Source organism: Oryzias latipes, chromosome 7, assembly GCF_002234675.1.
Source record: "Oryzias latipes chromosome 7, ASM223467v1".
Classification (NCBI taxonomy): domain Eukaryota; kingdom Metazoa; phylum Chordata; class Actinopteri; order Beloniformes; family Adrianichthyidae; genus Oryzias; species Oryzias latipes.
In genome coordinates this window covers 4,224,386-4,245,902 of record NC_019865.2, presented here as the reverse complement: position 1 = coordinate 4,245,902, position 21,517 = coordinate 4,224,386, and the positions used below count along the sequence as shown (strand labels likewise).

Sequence of the window (21,517 nt, the reverse complement as noted above, 5' to 3'; positions counted from 1 at the left end):
TCATAAACGTGTTTATTTTTGGATTATGTTACACAACTTTTGTGAAATAAAAAAGTTAAATTGCTAAATGTTTTTGAAAAAGTCCATTTTCCCCCCTATATTTTTTTTCACATATTATTTGTGTGACCAAACAGATATTGTCCCACATAGATAATGTCAAAAGTTTACAACTCAGACATATACAATCAAATTAAAACTAACATTTTTTTTAAGAATTTGGTTAGCCAGGCTTTAACACGGTTTTCCCGTAAAGATTCAAATCCTAATAGTTTTTCCCTGAAGATTGGAAAGAGTTTACTTTTTCAGATAATTGCACACATTTTGCATACGTTTATAATGTACATTTTTAAAAATAAAAAGCAAAAAAAAAAGGCTATGACTTTTTTATGGTCTTCTGCGTTTTGTTGTTGATTAACTGAATCCTGTGAAATTTTATATCTTTATACTTGTACAGTGACAGTAAAACGTGTGTTTTTTTAAAGTTATTGTCTTTGCAGAATACATGATAATTATGTTTAATTTTTTATTGTCATTTTAATAAAATGTCACTTCTATTTTTTTTGTTGACAAAGTTTTGGCTATATATATATTGATTTTTTGTTTACACCATGCTTGTTAGTCTGTTCAACTACCAGTGTAATTGCATGTAACGGCTCTAGGGGTCGCTGTTCCTTAAAACAGCAAAGAAGAGAAAGACGACGAAGAAGAAAGCGGAAGTTGACAGAGGTACCGGTAAATAGTGTCACAGAAACATAAGACTAAAGTCGTCAGGAAAAACGTCTTATCCGTAACCTTTTATTTTCGTCACCTCGCTTCCATGGAGAACCTCTGTGACAACGGCGACCCTCAGGTGGACGAACATGACGGGGTCGACGGCCCCGGGCGGGCGTTTAATTTGACAGGTGATGTATACGTCTGTGATGGGGATGTCTCGCGGGGGCTGTCGCCAGTGAATCCGTCTCGGAGACGGAAGCTGGTGCTTCACGTCGATCTGAACAACACCATCCTGGTGTCGGACGCTGTGACGGCCCAGGGGACGGTCGCTGCGCTGGAGTACTTCCTGACCACCGTCACCTGGGGGAGGATGTACAAAGGTAACCCCCTCCGTTGATGCCCACGGAGCTTTTATGGTGGAATTCTGAAACTGGAATGTTCCGGAAGTTGGAACTGATGACATCATACAAACATTTTTAACAGATTATCTTCTTCTCCTTTGTCATCACAATCTTGATAAAATACCAGCTAAACTCGACATTCCACAAACAAGCTCTTCTTGCATGGGCACTTTATACAAACACACTTTCTCTCCCCATAACTTCTTTATTATTTGGAACAACACATTTATATTATATAAGAACAAATCTTTGTTTTTTCCACATTAATTGGTTTGAGAAAAAAATTCTACCGTGGGCTAACTTTTTGACACGAACGGGCATTTATTAAGGTATACTGAACAACACTGAATACAATCTTATTGTGACTCCTAAACAAGATGCCTTTTTGTGTTTGATGCTGTTTCCAAAGAAATATGTCAAAAGTTTAAAACACCTGTTAGCCCTTGTGCTATCCTAGGCACTTTAACATTGGGAGTGGGGTCATCTAGACCCAGTAGACAGTGCTCTGAACCTTTTTCCTTCAATGATTTGTGATCTTCACTGGTGTCCATGGATTACATGAAATCTTTCCACCTTTAACCACCTTTGTCATGGTAGGGAGAACACGTCAATGGAAGGGTGGGGTCATCTAAGATAGCACAAGGGTTAAGAATGAAGAAATGCCCTCTATGGATGCAACTGACACCACCACAGGAAAAATCTGTTTTACCCCTACCCACAAGAACATCGAGAACAAAATACGTGTGTTGTGTCAAAGGGATGTCATTTCTGTACCGTGTACTAAAACCTACTGGAGACGTTTTGCTCCTGACAGTATTTGGAAGAAAGGCTGGAGTGTGACCCAAAAATGTGGGATAAATAAAAAAAAGAAAGACGTTTCTTTTAAAATAATTCACTTATCAATTCATGCTAAGATGCGTTAAAACAATTGACCCTAACTGCACCTTTTACAACAAACATCCAGAAACAGTTAACCATCTTTTTTGGAATTGTTCTGAAATTAGAATTTTTTGGAAGATGTGTTTACAATTTATCAGAAATCATATTCATAATTTTTGGCTTTCATAATAAAAACTTGGACTCAAATAAAAAACCCATAATTAATCTTATTATATTTGGCAAATATTATGTTACGGAATGCAAATTTTCTTAATCTTCTATATTTTTCCCCCTGTGTTAATCAAACAAATTGAAATGCATCTCAGTAACATCTCCAAAAGTCTTAACCAGAAAGCTGTACGCTTGTATGAAAGTTGTAGAAACCTACCACTTATGAAATGTTTTTTACTGCTAATACAGCAGTAAACTCACAATATTTTGCAAGTTTTCTACATTTTTTCATTGTTTTTTTTACCTTGTAGTTTTTTGGTCATGCAGTCGTATTAAAAATTTTCAGCCTTTTGTTAAAAGTTTTTTAATATTTTATAAACTTTAGTGCTGTCTTTCTGATGGTTTCACTGTTATAATCATCAACATTTACGCTGAAGGAAAAATCTATTTTATAATTTATGTAAATAGTAGAATATTTTTATGTTCTTCTTGTGGTTGTTTATCCCCATAATGAATTCTTTCCCAGAAATTCCAATTTAACTTAAAAACAACAAAAAGAGATTAATGAGCAAAAATGCCAGGAAGTATTATTGATGTGTTAGAAGTAGGGGTGTAACGATGAATCGATTTATATTCCTATGATCCAACTAGATCAATCTGTCTGAGGAAAGTTGCTAATCGAGTCAAGCTATACCATTTATAAAATCCTTTCAAAATGTAATAAATCAATTAAATCCATTTTAATTTGATTTATTTACCTTTATTCCACAAGGTAAAAAAGACCAAACACATTAACACACATCAGCAAAAACTGATCAGTCCATCATTCCAGTCCAATGTGTGGAAACACTTTGACTTTTGTAAAGTCATGTGACCAAACAGAAAGAATGTTCTAATAATATTCCCTTTGAAGTTATTCCAGTTATAAACCGGCCAATCAGATGCCCCGATAAAAGTAGGTGGATCCTGCCGGCCCCACTTCCAACATTAAAGAGCTTTGATTGACAGATGTTTGTGTAGCCTGCTTTCCAGTCGTAGGGGCGACGCCATAGTGGTTGCCATAGAAACGCTGACTCAGACCAGTCGCTGCTTTCTCCCTTGTGAGAGAAATATGGCGACTGCATTGACTTGATTTTGTTGGAGCATTTCTTTTTACCATTTTCTATGAGTGATGTCAATCAATCGCTCCAGTTCTCGGATACAGATGAAGCCCCTCCCACTCCTACTGTAGCTCTTATCATGTCCTCTTTGAGCGCAGGACAGTGGGAGTGGCTAAGTGACACCCCCTCGCTGCTGCCGCCCCACAGCAACGCCGAGAGCTACTACTCCCACTTTGGGCGGACGGTGGGCTTCACCTCTGGTGCTGGGCGGCGGTTCAGGGGGGCGTTGGATGAACATCTGCAGATGCTCCGCTGGCCAGAAGGGATGAAGGTGAGCCGCTCGCCACAGCGTCTGAGTGAGGAACGTGGGATCTCCACTCCTGGAGATTCCTGATGATCATTTTTTTCAGTCAATTTTAAATTCTGGATAAAAATTAAATTGTGTGTTTTAATTATCTGTACGGATGTACCGGCCGTCCACAGAAGGACAAGGAGCTGTCGATCCGAGGTGAAGACGGGTGTCTCTACCACTGGATCCTGCCGTCCTTCTTCCAGCTGCTCAAAGACCTGACGCAGGAAGGCCTGGACTTCGCCGTCGTCTTCCGCACGTTTGGAACCGACCTCCCGCGCGTCCTGAGAGCCATGTCCCGGGTGCTGCAGGAGGGGCTTCACCCGCTCTTCCCTGACCTGCCCGAGCTGAAGGTGAGGAATCATCTCACCCGACACCAACCACAGGAGCATTGAGGGCGGCGGTACAGTGGTAGGGCGGTCGGCCCCTGATCGGAATATTGCAGGTTCGATTCCTGCCTCGCCCGGCCTTGGGCAAGACACAGAGCCCCACCGTGGCCCTGGTGGAATCTGTTTGACTAAAAACATTTATCAGCAGCTCAGACTCATTTGATTCAAGTCTCACTCCAGATCTTCATCTGATCTATTTTTAAAGCATCTTCTAATTATAATGATGATGCTGCTGTTTTTAGCCACAAAAAAAAAAAAACGGTGTCTTTTCCAGGACATAGTTTCTGCAGAGCGGCAGGAGTTCATCAGAGTGTTGACAATTTGAATAAAGATATACTCAGAAACGTTTCTTTTCGTCATACATGTATGACAAATGACATATATATGGCATATATGTCCTCTTTTGTGAGACAAATGCCATAAATGCCTCAGCATTTTCTTTGGAGTGAGCGCCGCCCTGCTGGTCTTTCTTCGTCAGGAGAAACCCGAGGAGATGCTGGAAACATCCGAGTTTGAGGTCCTGCAATAAAAGAATTCTGTAAAGTCATTAAAAAGCATCAATTTAAATTTTCTGTTGCACTAACCCTTGTGCCATCTTGTGGGGTCATCTGGACCCCACAAGATGGCACAAGGGTTAAAAAACATTTTGCTGTTGCCATCCTGGAAAGGCCGCTGAAGGTTATAAAGTGGAAATTATTTCTGCGATGGGAAAAATGACTAAATCGTAGTCAGATTGGGATTTAAAAGTGGAAAAACCTAAACATTAGAGCAATAGAACGACTCTTAAACTGTTTTTTATTTGGCATAACCTGTTGTTGCCATTGAAACATTATTATTACATCAGAGAGGAGCACTGCTGATCCAGAACCTTCAGTGCTCGAGTCAAAACAGGCCGTGGCTGTGAGTTTCCTCAACAAGTATCTGATGGCTAAGAGTTTCTTCATCTGCATGAATGCCCCTCCATCATCATCTTCACACGGCTGGAGGAGTCCTCGCGACTTTCAAAATAAAGATCTAACCGGCAGCTTTTATTGTGAAAGGTGCTGACTCTCCTCCGGGTTTGTTCCCTCAGCTGAGCGTCGACGTGGAGCCAGGAGATATCAGCAGCAGCAGGAAGGGCGTGGTCCTGACCCGCGGCGACCTGAGCCGGTCCTCTCGTGACGGAGAGAGGAGCCTGTACCAGTACCTGAGCTCCCTGGAGGGTCTGGGGGGGTTTCGGGACAACTTTGAGTGGTACGCTCCAAACAGCAGCTTCTCTTCTGAGGGAAATAACTTCTCTAAGCTTTGTAGTTTTTTTCTTTTTCTCTAGGTGGGCGGCGAACAAATTCTCCAGCCGCGGGGGAAAACCGCTGTGGATCGACCCGTTTGACCAGCAGGTGCAGCACATCTTCATCGATGATAACATCCGGCAGAACGATGAAGATTCGGTGGTGAACCCAAAGGTATGGGCGCCTCTCCCGATGGGACGTTTGTGGATCTGATTATTCTACAAAACGTTTGGCTCTAAACTAAACTAGGCCCGCACAATAAATCGCAAATTTATTGTAATCCCGATATCAAGCTGTGCAATACGCATATCGCAAAAGTCAGCAAAGACTGCGATAAATGGTTTCCTTAAATGAGCTAAAACAATCTTATGGTAGCTTGAAGTATTTAAGATGATCACAGTGACACTTAAAGTATATATATCTATATAAAAAAATGGGTCTATTTATTATTAAGAGCAAATATAATGTTAAAAAGATAGCATCATTCAGGTTTGATATATCTGTAGCTTTTTATTTTTTGTCATTTGTTTTTACTGCAGAAACTGATGGAAGTCTTGAATCAGAGGCTGTTTTTTTTTCCCCACAGAAGCTTTTTCCTTGAAAAACTTTCTCTAAGAAAAGAGATTCCCGTCAGTCACAAAGACCCATCAGACCGATGGGTTGTGCGATCGTACTCGTACGGTTTACCTGTAATTCCGTCCCGTGTTCGTTCCGCAGGTCTTCTTGGACCCTGGCGGTTCTGAAACCCGCACGGCCTGCACCTCTGAGCTGTTCGACATCGCGCTGATCCAGAACGACCTCCTCCGAGCCATTTCTGACCGCAGCTACTTCACCCAGCGCGTCCACATCTGCATGGAAAACTATGACAGGAACCTCCAGCAGGGGGCAGGCTAGGACCACAGGGGGGGGGGGGGGGCGCAGTTCATGTGGAGCACAAAAGGGGGGTGGAGGGTTAAAAAACAAAACAAATGTAGCACTGAATGTAGAGAAGGCGATGAATGTTCCATCCTGAGCGGAGCTTTTTGTCCCACTGCCACACAGTGTGGCAGTGAGGTTCAGTGCTGTTTTAAAATATTTGCACAAAACCGATTTGCGGAACAGAACCTCCATAGTTTTTCCTTCTGGTTTTAAAAGCCAAAGATAATCCTCTAATACTTCCTGCAGTGCAGTGGGACTCCTGTCAGAAACGCTGAGCTCTAAACGTAAAAAAGCAAAACTGTCTTTAATGCCGAGCCGGCAGATTCTGCTGTCTAGTGAGTTTTATTTGCACAGATTTAGTTTTTTAAATCTATTTTTCTGAAAGCACTTTGTTTAATCTATTGAACAGTTTACATTTGTGCAAATATTTGGATTTTTATAAACATTATATTTATTGTAGGCTTCTAAATAAATGCTTTTTTTATTGACAAAAGCAAAAACTTGAAAGTTAGACGACTTTCTTTTTGTAAAAAAAAAAGGACAAACTTTTTTTTTTAAGTAAAGCTGAAAAAAGAATTTTCTTCTTATGCTGTTACAGTGTTTTACTGTGAGCTTTAATATAAAAATATGTTTAAAACAGAAATAATCCAACTTTATTGAAGGTTTTGCAGAACTTTTTAAGCACTTTTCCTTGTGTTTTTAACAAACTAAAACAACATGAAGTAAAATAGAATATAGGGAATTCATGTTAGATAATATGTGAGGTGGTTGAAATCAGGCTTAAAGTTCAAAATTATGACTGTATAAACATAAATGTGACTCACTAATTCTGGAAATACAACATCAGTTCTATATATTATGGTTTTCTGTTCTTCGTGACATAATTACATAAAATGTCTTCATCTATGAGGCAAAAAACTGAATATAACAAAGAAAAGTGTCATTTTTAAAGGAAAGAATGTGGCTGCTATTACACATTTGAGACAGTAGAGGGAGCTGTTTGCAAGAAAACGATACCAATTAGGAAAGAAATGCCATAAATACAAATGTTCTTTTTAAAAATTGTGCTTTCTTTTCCAATCTTATCAAAAAAAATTTCCTCAAGTCCTCAGTGTTGATAAAGTGTACTAAAGCAATCAGCTGGTGATGAGCTTTTATTCCTGTGTGGTTTCATTTTTTGTTTAAACTAAATGAAGAAAAAGGTTCATCGTTATGAAAAAACCTGTATCACAGATTCAAATCTATTGTTTTTTTTTTTAAAAAGGCAGTAGTTCAACTTTGTTGGATCAAAGTTATTGAAGCTTTTATCATTTAGGTAAAGCTTAGCGCAACAAAACTTAAAGATTCTGAAAAAGATAAAAGCTTTGAAAGCTAACAGCCACAGAAGATAAGTTTTTATTCCCAAATTAAAGCAAGTTTGTTCTCACTTGTTTATGGTTTTGTGTTTTATCATTTTGGTTTTAAATTCAGAGTTAACCTATGTAACTCTGCCTTTTTTGCTTAGAACCTGAAATCCACTACTTTTCACGTCCGGAAATAAATTCAGGCTCTGAGGGGTTTACGTTTTACTGTTTTACTGTTTTGCAGAAAGAAAATGGTTTTTGGTTCAAATCCTGCAGAAAATGCTGCTGATGCTGCAGAAAGTCCAGAGGAAAAGCTTCTCGTTACATGTGCATCCAGTTCCATCAAAGCTGGAAGTTTGAAATCCAATTTTTTTCTCCTGATTTGACTGTAAAAATAAAATATGAAGTTAATCTGAGCTGCTTTTGTTTTTTTTATGACCAGAAAACTGCAATAAAGTCAAATAAAGGAATTTGTAACTTTTGTGAAATTCACTGAGCACAGCTTGCTTTTAAATATTTAACTCAATAACTAGATGAAAATGATGAAATACAGATTATTTTGTTAATTTATAATCGTTTTATCACGTTGTATTTATGTACTTTAAAAAAGTACACAAGTTGTGTATTCGAACACTTTTTAGACCAAAACATTTTTTATATTTGGTAATTTTGTTCTTTTAATTTTTTATTTCGGTGTCATTTATTTATTAAAGTTTTTATTTTAGTCTTGTTTAGGCCTCAGCATGAAATCCGCTCGTGGCTTCGTTGTCACGTGTCCTCTGCCCGCGTGGGGGCAGCAGTGCAGCTCATGCCCCCCACCCCCATCTCCCCCTTGCATCCTCCCCCTCAGGTGAGTCTGGACTTACCTGACAACTTGTTAGCGAGCCGGAGAGCCGCGCGCCAGCTTCGACGCCGCGTGCTGCTGGGGGGACACGCGGCGAAACGCACGCGGGATTTGTTTTGGTGAGGCTGCGTAAAGGCTCGCTGGTGGGGAGGAGAAGAAAAGAAAGAGGATCACGGGGGGCGAGAGACTGCGATTCAGCACGAGACGAGGAGCAGTAGGGATGCGACATGTACCCCCCTCCAAAAAAAACCCTCCCCGCTGGCCCGCGCGCGCATGGAGGTAAGCGGTGATAAGCCAAACTTGTCCTCCACGGCTGGTCTCGTGTCTGCAGGCGGTGCAGAGGAGTGAGAACTCCGGCTTTGGAGGAGAGTTCGCTCCTGGGGGGTGCGGACGCTTTCAAGAAAAAAATAATCTCAAACGCATTTTTTCTTGGGGCGGGGAGGGGGGGTCTGTTAATGGCAGTCGCGCGCCCTCTGCTTTAGGTGCTGCGCCCTTTTTTGCCTCGTGCCCCCTTAGTCGAAGCCATCCAGTTGTTCGGACGCCTCTGCAGGGGTTCTGCAATCTGATGTCAACATCTGGAGAGTCATTTCTGCTCTGACAGCAACTTCTGATGGTCCTCCTCATCCTCCTCTTCATCATCATCTCTCCAGGATTATTCCAGCATCTGGTTTCTTTGGTTCCCATCTCGTGCGCTCTTCACCTGCATGGATGAGGATTATTGAGGAAGCAGCTGGCAGGTCTGTGATGAATTCATACTAACATCATTTCATGAAGATGCATGTCCACAAACAGCCTCAGATGTCAGAGGAAGATGGAAAAACGGTGCTACCTGCAGATGCGACATCAGATTTGTGCTGCAGAAACGTGCGCTGAAGTTTAGATTAAAGGCTGGAGCGCTCCTCACGCTCCTGACAGACGTGGAAATGGGGTTTTGGTGCGGCAGGTTGGTTCTCAGGTGGATGACACCTGCTGGAAGCATCGAAGCGAGTCCTTTGCTGCCGCCGTGATCTGCTGAAGCGTCACCTTCTCGTCCGTCGGGATCAGACGTGAGCTCCTCTGCATGCTGAGGAGAAGATCCCAGCACCATCAGGAAGTTATTGGCTACTTTCAGTTGTTCCGTGGCTGCAGGGAGGTCATCTACTGTGTTGGTATCAATAACCCAGATATCCTAGTTTTTCTTAAGACTTTTTAATTATTTAGGTGAAAACTGCAGACTTGAACCTACAGGGATGATCAGAGCGTTAAAAACTCACTTTAGGATTTCATTGGTATAATACTCCTAAACATTTATTTTAAGGAAAATGTTGCTTTTCACTTTTGTGAAATTTTAGAACCCTCTGTGGTCCACAAGACCCAAAGTTTGCCCACTCCCTGATGTAGACCTCCTGCTCACCAAATATTACAGTTCCTGCAAAGACCACTGGGGGCAGGTTTCCAAAGGCAGTGACACTTTTTACTCCCTTATCAAAAAGTTGGTTTTTACAGTCAAAATTAAGCTTTTTTGGCTTCTAAAGCTGTTGATGTGTGTTTGTTTTTTTAAATTATTGTTAGATGATAACTTTGTAGTGATTTTAGCTTAAAGTGCTTCCTATTTGGGAAGTATATTTTTGTGATTGGCAGGTGAAATGGCTTAAAACATTGCTTTGTCTTTCTGATGCGGTTGGAGTAAAGTGCAGTTTACGTGCCCCTCCCCCTTTTGGCGTCATTTTTGTGGAAGTCAATGGGTGAATATATACGTGTTATGTTTGTCTATGATTATAAAGCACCAATCTGACAGTTTGTTCAATTTTTACTATTTATTCATTTTAATATGTTAGTATGTGTAAAAAAAAAAGGCTGCACGGTGGCGCAGTGGTTAGCGCTCTTGCCTCACAGCAAGAAGGCCCACGGTTCGAGTCCCGGCTGGGGGATGTGAAAAACACAACATCAATGGGGGACCTTTCTGTGTGGAGTTTGCATGTTCTCCCCGTCTATGCGTGCGTTCTCTCCGGGGTCTCCGGCTTCCTCCCACCGTCCAAAAACATGCTTCATAGGTTGATTGGCAACTCTAAATTGTCCATAGGGTGTGAGTGTGAGAGTGAATGGGTGTGTGATTGTGGACATTCTACCCTGCGACAGACTGGCGACCAGTCCAGGGTGTCCCCTGCCTTCGCTCACAAGTTGCCGGGATAGGCTCCAGCAGCCCCGTGACCCCGAAAGGGAAAAACGGTATGGAAAATGAATGAATGAATAGTATGTAAAAATATTGCCCAGTTCCTTCAAATACTATGGATGTTTTTATAAATGACATTTTAATACCTACCTGTCCAAGGTGTCCCCTGCCTTCGCCCATAAGTGGCCGGGATAGGCTCCGGCAGCCCTTTGACCCCGAAAGGGGAAAACGGTATAGAAAATGAATAGAAAATGAATTTTAATACCTGGTTGGCTTTGAATTCATTTTAAAGTTACTTCTGTATTATTATATTGTATAGTAAATTGCAAAATGCATTTTTAAAAATGATCTAATTGCAAATTGGAATGTCAATTGATTTGTTTTGTATTATGACTCAAAAACCCATGACAATTTAAAATGCAATTGATATTGTTTTTATTTAGTATTTTATTTTGAAAATTTTCATATTGAATTGTAAATTTCAACACTGAATTCTAAATTGCAAAATTTATTTTCCTAATATCCAAGCCTGAATTGCAATTGTCAATTAAAGAAGTCATTTTAAAAATGCATGATCAAATAGCAAATTGAAATTTCAATTGAGAATAGCATATTAGTTTTAATTATGACTCAAAAAAACCTTTATAAAACATTTTAAACGAAGCAAACCAAATATTTATTTGTGACTGAGGCACAGCAATATTTTAGGTGAAATGGTTATTTTAATGTTCCATTTGAAGTAAAGATATTTATTGTCACTATATTACAATTTACGGCAAATAAGAAAAAAAATCACAAGAGCGAGACACTTTTATTTAATTATTCTGTCCGTCTTTGAACACAAACCCATCTCAGTCTTAACTATTTTAATTCCTCCTGGACTATTTTTGGAAAATGACCCATTAACTGTACAACATCTTCAAAATCCAATGGGATGCAGATTCTATGAGATTGATTTTTGTCAGAAATGATCCACTCAGGCATAGAAATGGGCAGCTTTCTCAACATTCAGGTCCTTCGGCCAGCAGGAAGTGCTGCACAGGTGAGCAGGGAGTGACATGAGGACGGAATTAAGTTTCATTTGTTTCTCCTCGGCACATTTTTACAGCTTAGTGTGTCCCGCATTATGAAGCTTCCTCCCTGATTCTTTTATTTGTTTTAAACTTTATGTTTTGTGTGTTTGTCGTTCCGTTAATTATTAGTTCTTCTCTTTTGCTGGTGATGTGTTTGTGAATGCAGCATCCAGCATTCAGAAGTCCTCACTGTTTCATTCCAAGTATTCGGACTTCTGGGCTTAATTTTTATAATGTTTCAGGGATTTGGTTTAAGAGGTGTTTTTTTTTTTTTTTTTTGCAGCATTTTGCATTTTTTTTAAAGAATTCTTCATGTTGTGATAAAGCACTTAAAAATACGGCAATATAATGTTGCCAATTCAATCATAATTTAGAAGTTTTAACAAGTTGGTTTATTCCTTCCTTTCTGCTGACTCTTTTTTTTTAAACTAAATGAGCATTCAGCAACTTTATCATTGTTCCACATTAATATGAATTTAACTCTAACCTTGGTTGGTTGATATAGTGTTGAAGTTCTTATTTAGCAGTTTTTAAGCAGGTAGTTTAGCCTTTTTTTACCATTATGTCTTATTTGAAATATTATAATCTGAGATTTTTTTTAATATAGTGTACAAAATTAGCCTTTTACATATTTTTTTTGTTTCCTTTTAGTTACTCTTGAGCTTTTTCTTAAGGATGAGTGATGTCAGATTATTTTTACTTTCTTTATATATATCTATGGTATTTGAAGGTTGTCATTTAGCTGATGCTGTTGAACTTCTGCATTTTTAGCCTTTAATGCTTGAGTCTCAATAAGGGTGACTCCATTTCTAATGAATTTCTGCTTAGATTCAAATTCCAAATGAAAAGTTTCATCAAAAAACACACTAAATAAAGCAAACATGCATTTTAGATAAGAAAAATGTTAGATGACCATTTAAGCAAAAGGGGGAAAAAATCCAACAAAATGATTCACTTTAGAGTCCACATCTTTTAAGATTCATGCTATGTGTAAAAAGGCATTTTTTCAAGATCATTTCCAGTAACATTGAGATTGCGTTTCCCATCGAGACGACTGTTGTTGTGAATTTGGGCTTTACAAATAAAATTGAATTGAATTAACAGAAATGCTTTTTCTCTTAAAGGACAATAGTTCCAGACTTCCAAAGGAGACAGAATGTGTGTAAATGCCTCAAAAACCAACCCAACCCCCTCATGATGGGGGGTTGGGGGGTGTCATTAGGAGCAGATTCAGAGGGCAGGTGAACGACGATGATTGGCTGAGAAGAACAGCATTGTTTTGAACCAGAAGGAGGAAGATGACGGCGAACAGAAAGCTGAAGAGGATGAGACAGATTTGTGAAATGACTTTAAAGCTTCACTTCCTTATGTTACTTTCAAAATAAAACCTACAGAGGTCTTGGTTCACAGGTCAGAGTGTTTCTCATAATCGTGTATACGGCCATTACAAATGCGCTTCCTCATAATTCTGAGGCTTTTTTTGTTGTGGTTTGTATTCTAGCCCTGCTCTTCTAGAAACGAATCCAGTTCGTTTTTTTTTTTTTTTTTTTTTTAATTCTCATCTGTAATAAGTATCTTTAGTTTTCATCCTAAACTCTATCAAGGGGATGTTTTTCTGGGTAATTAGCATTTCCTTTGCAGGAGTCACGTCTCACTGCTGTTCTTTCTTATTCTTCTGCAGAACAGAAGCAGAGTGCAAGCATGAAAATCTCTTTAGCTGCAATTAAGGCGGTTGTTTGGTACTCCGACAAACACGCAGACATTAACCCAGACTGAAAAGTGTGGAATTTGGCCAGCATTCCCATCTGAGGCGTTAGTGGATTATTTACCGTGCATGCCTGCAGTCCTCCAGGCTCCTAAGCCTGCAGGATCTGTCAGGTTTGGGACTGGGCAGAAAGTAATAAGGCAGGAAAGGATGTGTGGAGAAATCTGCTCCTCTGTCGCGGCTTATTTCTGTTGTAACAGGAGTTTCTGCTGGGAACTGCTGGAGACATGGGTTGTCCTCTCTATTGGTCCACCAGCGCTTCCTAAATTCACTCATCCATCCACTGAACTCCTCATCCTCGTTTTACCAGCTCTTCTTTACGTAGCTGTTTCAAAGTAAGCTAAATGCAGTAGCTAAAGGTATCGTAGAACTGTGGCGGGCAGATTGTGCAAGAATTGGACTCGATTAAGAGCCAAAATTAGGGATGGGCGACATATCGGTGCCAGTATCGGTATCAGCCAATATTTGCTTAATTTGAGTTTATCGGTAGCGGACCGTTATTTAAAAAAATCCTCTGATATTCTTCTGACTGTTTTTAGAAAAACGTTATTTTTTAAATATATACTTGCTCCTGATAGATTGGGAAGTTCATGTTTACAGTCATAGTCAGCAGTTGACTGTTTTCTGTGGCAATGGGGAGCTTATGGCTTACAGTTATGTCCAATATATGGTCCGAGGGCTTTCAGATATATTTATATGAAAGTTTAAAAGTGATACTTGTTCCTGTGAGATCCTTTGCTGTACTCTCAAAAAACTTTCACATTGAATGAACATACAACAATTATGGAAATGATTTCCACCTGCATAGATAGCTTTACTTAAAACAAAAATGAATCAAATTGGTCCTACTTAATGTATGTTGGGTCAACTTAATGTATTTAGGTTCAACCTAAATCACCTCAATTGGTAATTGAAATAAGTTTGTTCAACTTAATTTTTATGTCTATCCAACTCAATTTAATATCTTGATATAACTTCAATTTTCTTTCTATTTTTCTTTACTTTTGTTCATTTTTCTAAAGTTTCTACCAATGGGGCTTGTACTTTTCATATCAAAGACATGAATGACCCAGCCATGTCTCTCATTACGGGGCAGGGACATACTGTGTTTTACCGCACGAGGGGGTTGGTCATCATCCTCTCCCACACTCTAACTCATGGTGCAGAAATAAATAAACATAACAGTTTAAATTACTAGTTAAAACTGAGTAAAACAGACAACAAAACCCATGGACAAAAACTCACTTAAACCCCATCTGCCCAGATAGGCAAAGAAAATGGTATCCCACAATTCCTTGCACTGCCTTATGTTATTGCGTCATGATGCATTGACAGCTTCACACCAAAGTTACACCATCTTAATGGAATTAAGTTTATTGAAAGTAAAATAACTATGTCAGACAACTGCGTGTTATTCTTAAGTTGAATGATCTAAAAAAGAGATTTATTTTCACCAAACTAAATAATTAACTTAGATCAATGTAAAAAGGTTTTTCTTTCCAACTAAAGCCCAAATAATCTTTTTAGAGTGCTGTAACTAATTTGTAAGATGTTGGTTCAACAAAATGAGACTATGCCCTCCTTAACTTCCCTAAGGTGGCAATATTGCACATGGAAACTTGTAAAATGTGAAGAAGATGAGCTCAACGTGGGCGGGGTTAACTTTCTGCAGCGTAATGTGGGCGGGGTTAACATTCTGCAGCGTTATGTGGGTGGGTTTAGCATTCTACAGCTTTATGTGGGCGGGGTTAACATTCTGCAGCATTATGTGGGCGGGGTTAACATTCTGCAGCGTGATGTGGGCGGGGTTAACATTCTGCAGCATTATGTGGGCGGGGTTAACATTCTGCAGCGTTATGTGGGCGGGGTTAACATTCTGCAGCGTTCAGGCCTTCCGCGACGTTGAGCGTTCCCCAGGCCGCAGCCAGGTGTAGTTGAGGTATGTCCCATAATCTCGTGATATTGTGAGGTTATCTAGGTCAAGTACGATGTGATTTTCCCGAAAAGAAAAGTTGAGCATTTCATATAAAGAAAGAAAAAGGAAATCTAAACTTTCTGTTATTCTAGACACTTAAGTATCGCTTATGCAAATATGGGCTGTTGGCCAAAGTTGCAGTAGAAATATCGGTTATCGGTATCAGCCCGGAAAAATGGGCCCATACCTAGACAAAATACTTACCTAACCATTAATATATGAGTTTGATAGTTTTTGTGTCAGAGTATAATGGTGTTTGTAAATGACTATCATAGTACTTGGGAGTACTGTGTTCTCTTGCTGCAATCATGGTTTACCTTTCGCGGTTTCGCTGTTTAGTGGATTGTTTCTTTTTTTTTTTAACAGTGCACTGTTAACTGATTGGCCGGAGGTGTTGTCACTAAATCTTCTCTGTGCTGTGTCTCCTTTACAAATATATGCAGCTGTTTATGATTATTTATGGGATGTGTCGCCCCGTGATAAACAGAGGAATGCTGTTTACTAACACATCCTTTAGTTTTTGGTGCTTCTCTCTTCTTTTGAATCATCATTTTCCTTTTAAAGCGTAGTTTTAGAACATTTGCATCTCATTAGAAACATTATTGACATTATGGAAGAGGCTCCAGATTCAGGCTTTAAGTGGGTTAAGTAATTTTGTTTAAAGCTTCGGGAAAATGTTTTCTGTAATCTGTTTAAGACCGATGCTGAAGGAAATCATGTTTTGTCACATTGATTTCAGCGCTGCTAATTTTGCAGTGTTCAAGTTGCTGAAAAAAAAAAGAACAAAATTACAAACCATTAAAAGGAAAATACATTTTTGACCCAATTTGAATGGAGGACGCAAACGCTGCACTGAGAGTCTGACCAGATTGAAGCAGCAGATCATTTCGTCAGCTGTTTTCTGGACTTATCAGGTTGGAACAGACGTTCTGCTCTTCCAGTTGGCTGCTGGCGTTCACTCGATAAGAAACGTGGCTCTCTCGTGGACCGGTCCTCGCATCAGCCGGATGCTGCCATGGTAACTAAAAACACTCATCTGTCGAGAATTCTCTTTTACATCTTGTCCTCCAAACACAGACTTTTGTTGTGACGGGAAAGATTTGAATACAGAAGACTGTGAAACGGAGTTTAAAGAAGACATTTCTAGTCAGAACATTTGACTTTAAACAGATAAATTTGTCATGTGTCAGACCCGTAGTGAGGAAGCTATGAACTCGCCATAAATACTATTCATTTATTTTGAAATTTCCACCGCTGTTTTATTTTGAACTTAGTGCCCAGCTTCCTGTTCCTGAATGATCTGCTCTGGGGTGAATTGATGCGTCGTGTTCAGACGCCTGGCTAAAGTAAAAAGTGACATCTTGACTAAAGTGTTTTTCTAAAACATGAACCATATTTAAGCTCAGTGAATCGGCAGACGGCGACTAGTCCGACCAGAACTCTCAGATTCAAGTCGCTTCACTGTCGCGTCGTCTCTTCAGGTCTCTGTGGGGCAGAAGTTGTATCTCAACAGAAAGTTATTGAATGTTCATTCAGAAAAAGCAGGGCATTTTTGTAATAGGAGGCGAAAAAGGGCAGGTGTTCAAGCACCCCTATGAGTGCACATGCCTGACGACGACAAAAAAGCTAAACAAACCAAAAATGAAACATTACAGAAAGCAAAAGTATTTTCCTGAAATCAAAATGAAATGTTGAAAAATGAAACCAAATGAGAAACTGGAGAGGGTAGGTCACTGATTGGAAGATGATCTTTTTAACCAGAAGGGCTTTGGCATGGCGATAAGACCTTTCTTTAAAGGCCCACAACCATGAAAATGGTGTTTTTTGTTGTGATGACATTTGTTCTTCTTATGATGGAGGAGTAAATAAAGCTTAAAATTACGTTTCTGGGTATTTCTTTATCCAAATTGTTGTAAATGAATAGTAAACGGAAATGCTAAAAAAAAAATTGTATTATTATTATTTTCTTAACATCAAAAATCCTCTGGGTGGGGCCACAGGCTCTCTGCTCCGCTCCATTCTGAAGCATCCATTTGCAGACAAATAGATCCATGAACGTCTTTGTTTCCCCCGTCCGACCTGGAATCTGGATCTAAACTGTACGGCTGGATAGCTCCGATATTGCTCGCCATTTTTGTTGCTTTGCTGATGTTAGTTTGGGGGTGTGAGGGGCTGTAAGCTAGCAGGAGAGAGTGTAAACACATATGGTGACAGGAAGCAGTGGGTGGCGTACTCTGCAGCGACAGTCCTGCCCATAACTCTGAGGTGAATTACTAAAGAACTCCTGCCGCTCTGGAGAAACTACGTTCTAGAACAGAGTTTTTGATTTTAGTTAAAAAACAGCATCATCAGAATCAGAAGACCACTGAACAGCCACAGTTTGGACAAAACATCTTTCCTCTTCCTCAAACATCATCCACTCATCCAATCAGTGACGTCCCTTAGTTCCTACCTTTGTTTTTTTGATTATTTCATTTTTTAACATTTCTGGAAATTACTTTTGTTTTCCTAAATGTTTTCTTTTTTTATGTTTTGGTTTCTGGAATTTTGGGTTGTCTTGTCTTGTTGTCTTGGCATAGATTTATCAACATAAAGACTTGATATAAATAATTTGCGGAAATAAGGGACTCCAGTTTAGTTTTGGAGTGTCAATTTCTAAATTTAACTGCCGATATTTGACTAAATTGGTGGCAAAAGGATCATATTTAACTGGAGCCTCTGCATTAAATTGCAAAACTGAAGCAGTAGTTTTTTTTAAATTTTTTATTCCTTTTTCTTTCTGAAATCTTAAAAATCTGCTTTTCTCAACTAACCTGGTTTAAGCCAAAAACTGTGTTTCTGGAACAAAGGAAATGGGAAAAGCGGTTCCTCCCAGGAAAAGCATCTCTTGTCTAATGGGAGAAGCTGGATGAAAGAAGTCCCTCTGAGGCTGTGTGGGCTGCAAACCTGTGACTGGATTTCTCGAGGTTTCCCCTGAAAAACTGGGTTGTTTAAGAACGTGTAAACAAAGGGTGAGTGTGTAGCTACAGCTAAATCAAACCAGGAGTTTTTGGCTGCATCTGTTCCAGCAGCTCAGAAATGTTCAATGTTACCATCCACAACCCCTGAACTTAAACTTTGAGCCAGGAACACCTGAAAGACGGCTATACATGTACTTTTTATAAGTGGTTTCCTCTTTTTTTTAACTTTCTATCTGAAATAAATGCTGGGCTAAAATGAATAATACTGCTACTCCATCTGCATGTTATAAATAAACCACTTTTCAGGGAACCTTTAGGAGTGTCTCTGCTGTCTGAAGTAAAATTCACTCTTGTCAAGCTGAGGCTCTTCTGGGATCGCGGTATTAAAAAATAGTCCTGCATGGACCAAGAGCCATGAAGGCAGGAGCAGGGATCAGCGTTTGTGCGTTGTCACAGTTGCTTCTGTCGGGGCTGAAGTCGGCACGTTGACATCTGCACTCTTGGTTCGCTTTCGGGGGCTTCTGGTCGTACTTCAGAGACGATTCTGAAGTGACACTGAGATGAAGACCTTCTCGTTTGAGTGGAAACTGTAAGCCTGCAGTGCAGCTGAAGAGCCTTCAAAGTTTTGTAGAGCCAAAACTGTCAGAGCATAAAAGAGGCTCATTAAAACCCTGATTAGCTGCAGAGAAGACGGGGACGCTCTCTACGGGTCGGTGCAGGGAACCGTTGACATGCAGCTGCACTGATGTGAGCACGGACTACAGACAAATAATAGATTCATATAATGATCATTTGAATTTGATCCGGTTCATAGTGGATTTTTGGTTCATTTTTAAAAGATCCGATTCACTGACTTAAAATGGATCCAGGACACCTTTAGTCAAAAATGTAACCAGTGTGACCCACAGATAAATACCTGAGTACTGATCAGTGCAGGTCAAGTTTTCCCATAGACTTCTATAGAGAAATAAACAGCTATTAATCAGTCTATTGGTCAGAACAACCACCCTAGCTTTCTTGTTAATCCGCGTGTTTTCTTGATATTTTCACGTTATAAACTGACCAACCGGAAGCCTCAATAAAAGGTGGTCTCTTTTCCAATGTTTCAAATGCTTCATCAAACAGATTTCGTGTAGCCTACTTTCAAGTGGTAGGGGTGTGGATTTCAAGAAGTGCACTCCTGATTGGTGAGGGTGGTTGCCATTGGTTCATGTCAACAGTCAGAACCCTGTCTCCCCCTCTGGTCACCGGCAGGAGCCGCCCCCCGACTTGGACCAATCACTGCTTACTGTCTGATGTCGTTTGGTTCCAACATGGTGGCGACTGAACTGACCTTTGGTTGGAGCTGAAAGTAAACTCTGGATGACATCACGCTCACTCAGTCCAGTTCTCATGTTCAGTTAAATGTTTGAATTGTATGCAGACACGCAAACAAAAAATGGGCCTTTGCATTGCACTAAGTAGTAAAGACTGGATACAGCCATAGTTACGGCTACATGAAGTGTGGGAGGGGCTTCATTTCGTCATTAGTATTACAGCTCAAGACTTCCGTTTACACAAAGTTTGTTTGCAAAGCAGTTTAGGATCACTAAAAAAAAGAGACTTTTCTGACTCCCTTGTTTTGTCACTGCAGCACCCGTCTGTTTGAACGAGACGGCAGAAAAAATACCAAACATTTATCTCCATGGTGATCATCACATCATGTTTCATTTGTGGGCCGGGAGTTACAGATAACAGCGGTAGTTGGGTAAATGTCAGGATGAGACGACAGAGAAAACATCATCTTTTTTTTTTAATGGATGCTGTGGGTGTTTGTGAGCACATCAGCTACTTTTTTTAATCAAGTAATCAGTGAAAGTACTGCAGGATCCTGGTGCTGCAGAGACTGAACGGTTGGGGTCTTTGCCTGGATTGGTTCAACACGAACATGAGAAGCAGACGTGCACTGAGGGGAAGCCGGACGGTGTGATTGCTGCGTGAACGCTACGAGGGGACACACTGCTGGAGATTGGCTTCATCAGTGGGGATGCGCTTGATCTTTGTCCTCCTCTAAAGAAAGCTGAGTTCCTGTTTAGCTGAGCCACTGTAAAGGATTCATCATCTCCTCTGGTCTTTATGTCTAACTTTTGAGCTGCTGCATCAGCGCTTCAAGGGATGCTCCGTCTTTCAAGCCCTGAAAGGATTGCAGATGATACAGTCCACTGAACAGAGAAAGACGGAAGTATTGCACTCTAGAGAGTCACTGGGAGTGCAGGAATCATTTATCTCTAATTAGCAGACGGGATCTATGGTTATGCCTCACTGTTAACCCCCCCTCCCCCAGTCCGTGCTCTGCCGTTGCCATTGGTTGGTTGTGACTGTCAGGACCCCGCCGATTTCAGATGACAGGCCGGGGAAAGATGGGGCCGGCGTCCAGCAGCTGGTGCTTGGTGTTGTGTCAGGAGCAGTTGATGTTTTAATAAATTCATCTGCACTCCTGTAAAGTGCTGGCAGCGATTCAACACAGCATGTGAGGGACTGCAGCGGTGTTTGGAGACACTTTTAAGCTCTTTAAATCTTTACAGGTTCTAAACGTCTTTTGATCTATTGTCAAAGTGTTCCCAGTCGTCTTTTAATTACGGTTATGCTGTTTTTAGCCAAAGCTTTAAAAAAAAAACAACTGTAATTTTCTAGGACATAGTTTCTGTAGAGCGGCAGGAGTTCATTCGAAATTCACCTCTGAGTTGTGGGCAGGGCTGTTTGGAGCAACTCCGCCCCCCTTCCCCTCCCCGTTGCTGAGAGCTCTGACGAGTCGAGCTTGGAGCCCGCCCAGCGTTCAAACAGCATTTTTTTAATCTTCTGATTCACAAGAATTAGAATAAAGAAATACTCAGAAATACAAATTTTATCCTAATTTTCTTTATATATTTATTCCATCAGAACAAGAGCAACAAGGACATGCTAAAAAAAACCCGATTTCCATCGATTGTCTGATTTCCACAACAAAATATTTTTTTGTAAAAGACAAAGTCATAAAATAAATGTGTAATAAGTTTCTAAAAGTATGATTGAGGAAATAAAAATGTTTCTTTTCAACATTCCTTAACTTAGCTTCTTCAGTACTTTTAAATGGTTCAGGAGCCTGAACGGTGCTTCAAAAATAAAGGGGAAAAAAGCACTAATTGTGGCTGTGGGGCAGCGGTAGGGCGGTCGACCCATGATCGTAGGATTACAGGT

At 40.1% G+C, this 21,517-nt stretch overlaps 2 protein-coding genes and 1 long non-coding RNA gene across 3 annotated transcripts in view; 2 read left to right on the top strand and 1 right to left on the bottom strand.

Annotated features, from left to right (window-relative positions):
• The first annotated feature begins 683 nt into the window (after window positions 1–683).
• LOC105354325 lies at window positions 684–6,697 on the top strand. Its single transcript, XM_011476769.3, has 6 exons — window positions 684–1,094; window positions 3,424–3,596; window positions 3,749–3,967; window positions 5,076–5,236; window positions 5,313–5,445; window positions 5,989–6,697. The coding sequence occupies exons 1-6, from the start codon at window positions 818–820 to the stop codon at window positions 6,163–6,165; spliced, it is 1,140 nt and encodes a 379-aa protein (XP_011475071.1). The 5' UTR covers window positions 684–817; the 3' UTR covers window positions 6,166–6,697.
• Window positions 3,547–9,859, bottom strand: LOC110015327. Its single transcript, XR_002290506.2, has 5 exons — window positions 9,206–9,859; window positions 8,399–9,076; window positions 5,959–6,161; window positions 3,736–4,523; window positions 3,547–3,655 (listed from the first exon to the last, which is right to left on the bottom strand). It is a non-coding gene; the product is annotated as an uncharacterized LOC110015327 (long non-coding RNA).
• Window positions 9,026–21,517, top strand: part of klhdc8b (kelch domain containing 8B) — a 142,246-nt gene continuing 129,754 nt past the window's right edge. Inside the window, exon 1 of the mRNA XM_023956361.1 lies at window positions 9,026–9,113. The gene's annotated coding sequence lies outside the window, so the exon portion shown is untranslated. The remainder of the gene's footprint in view (window positions 9,114–21,517) is intronic.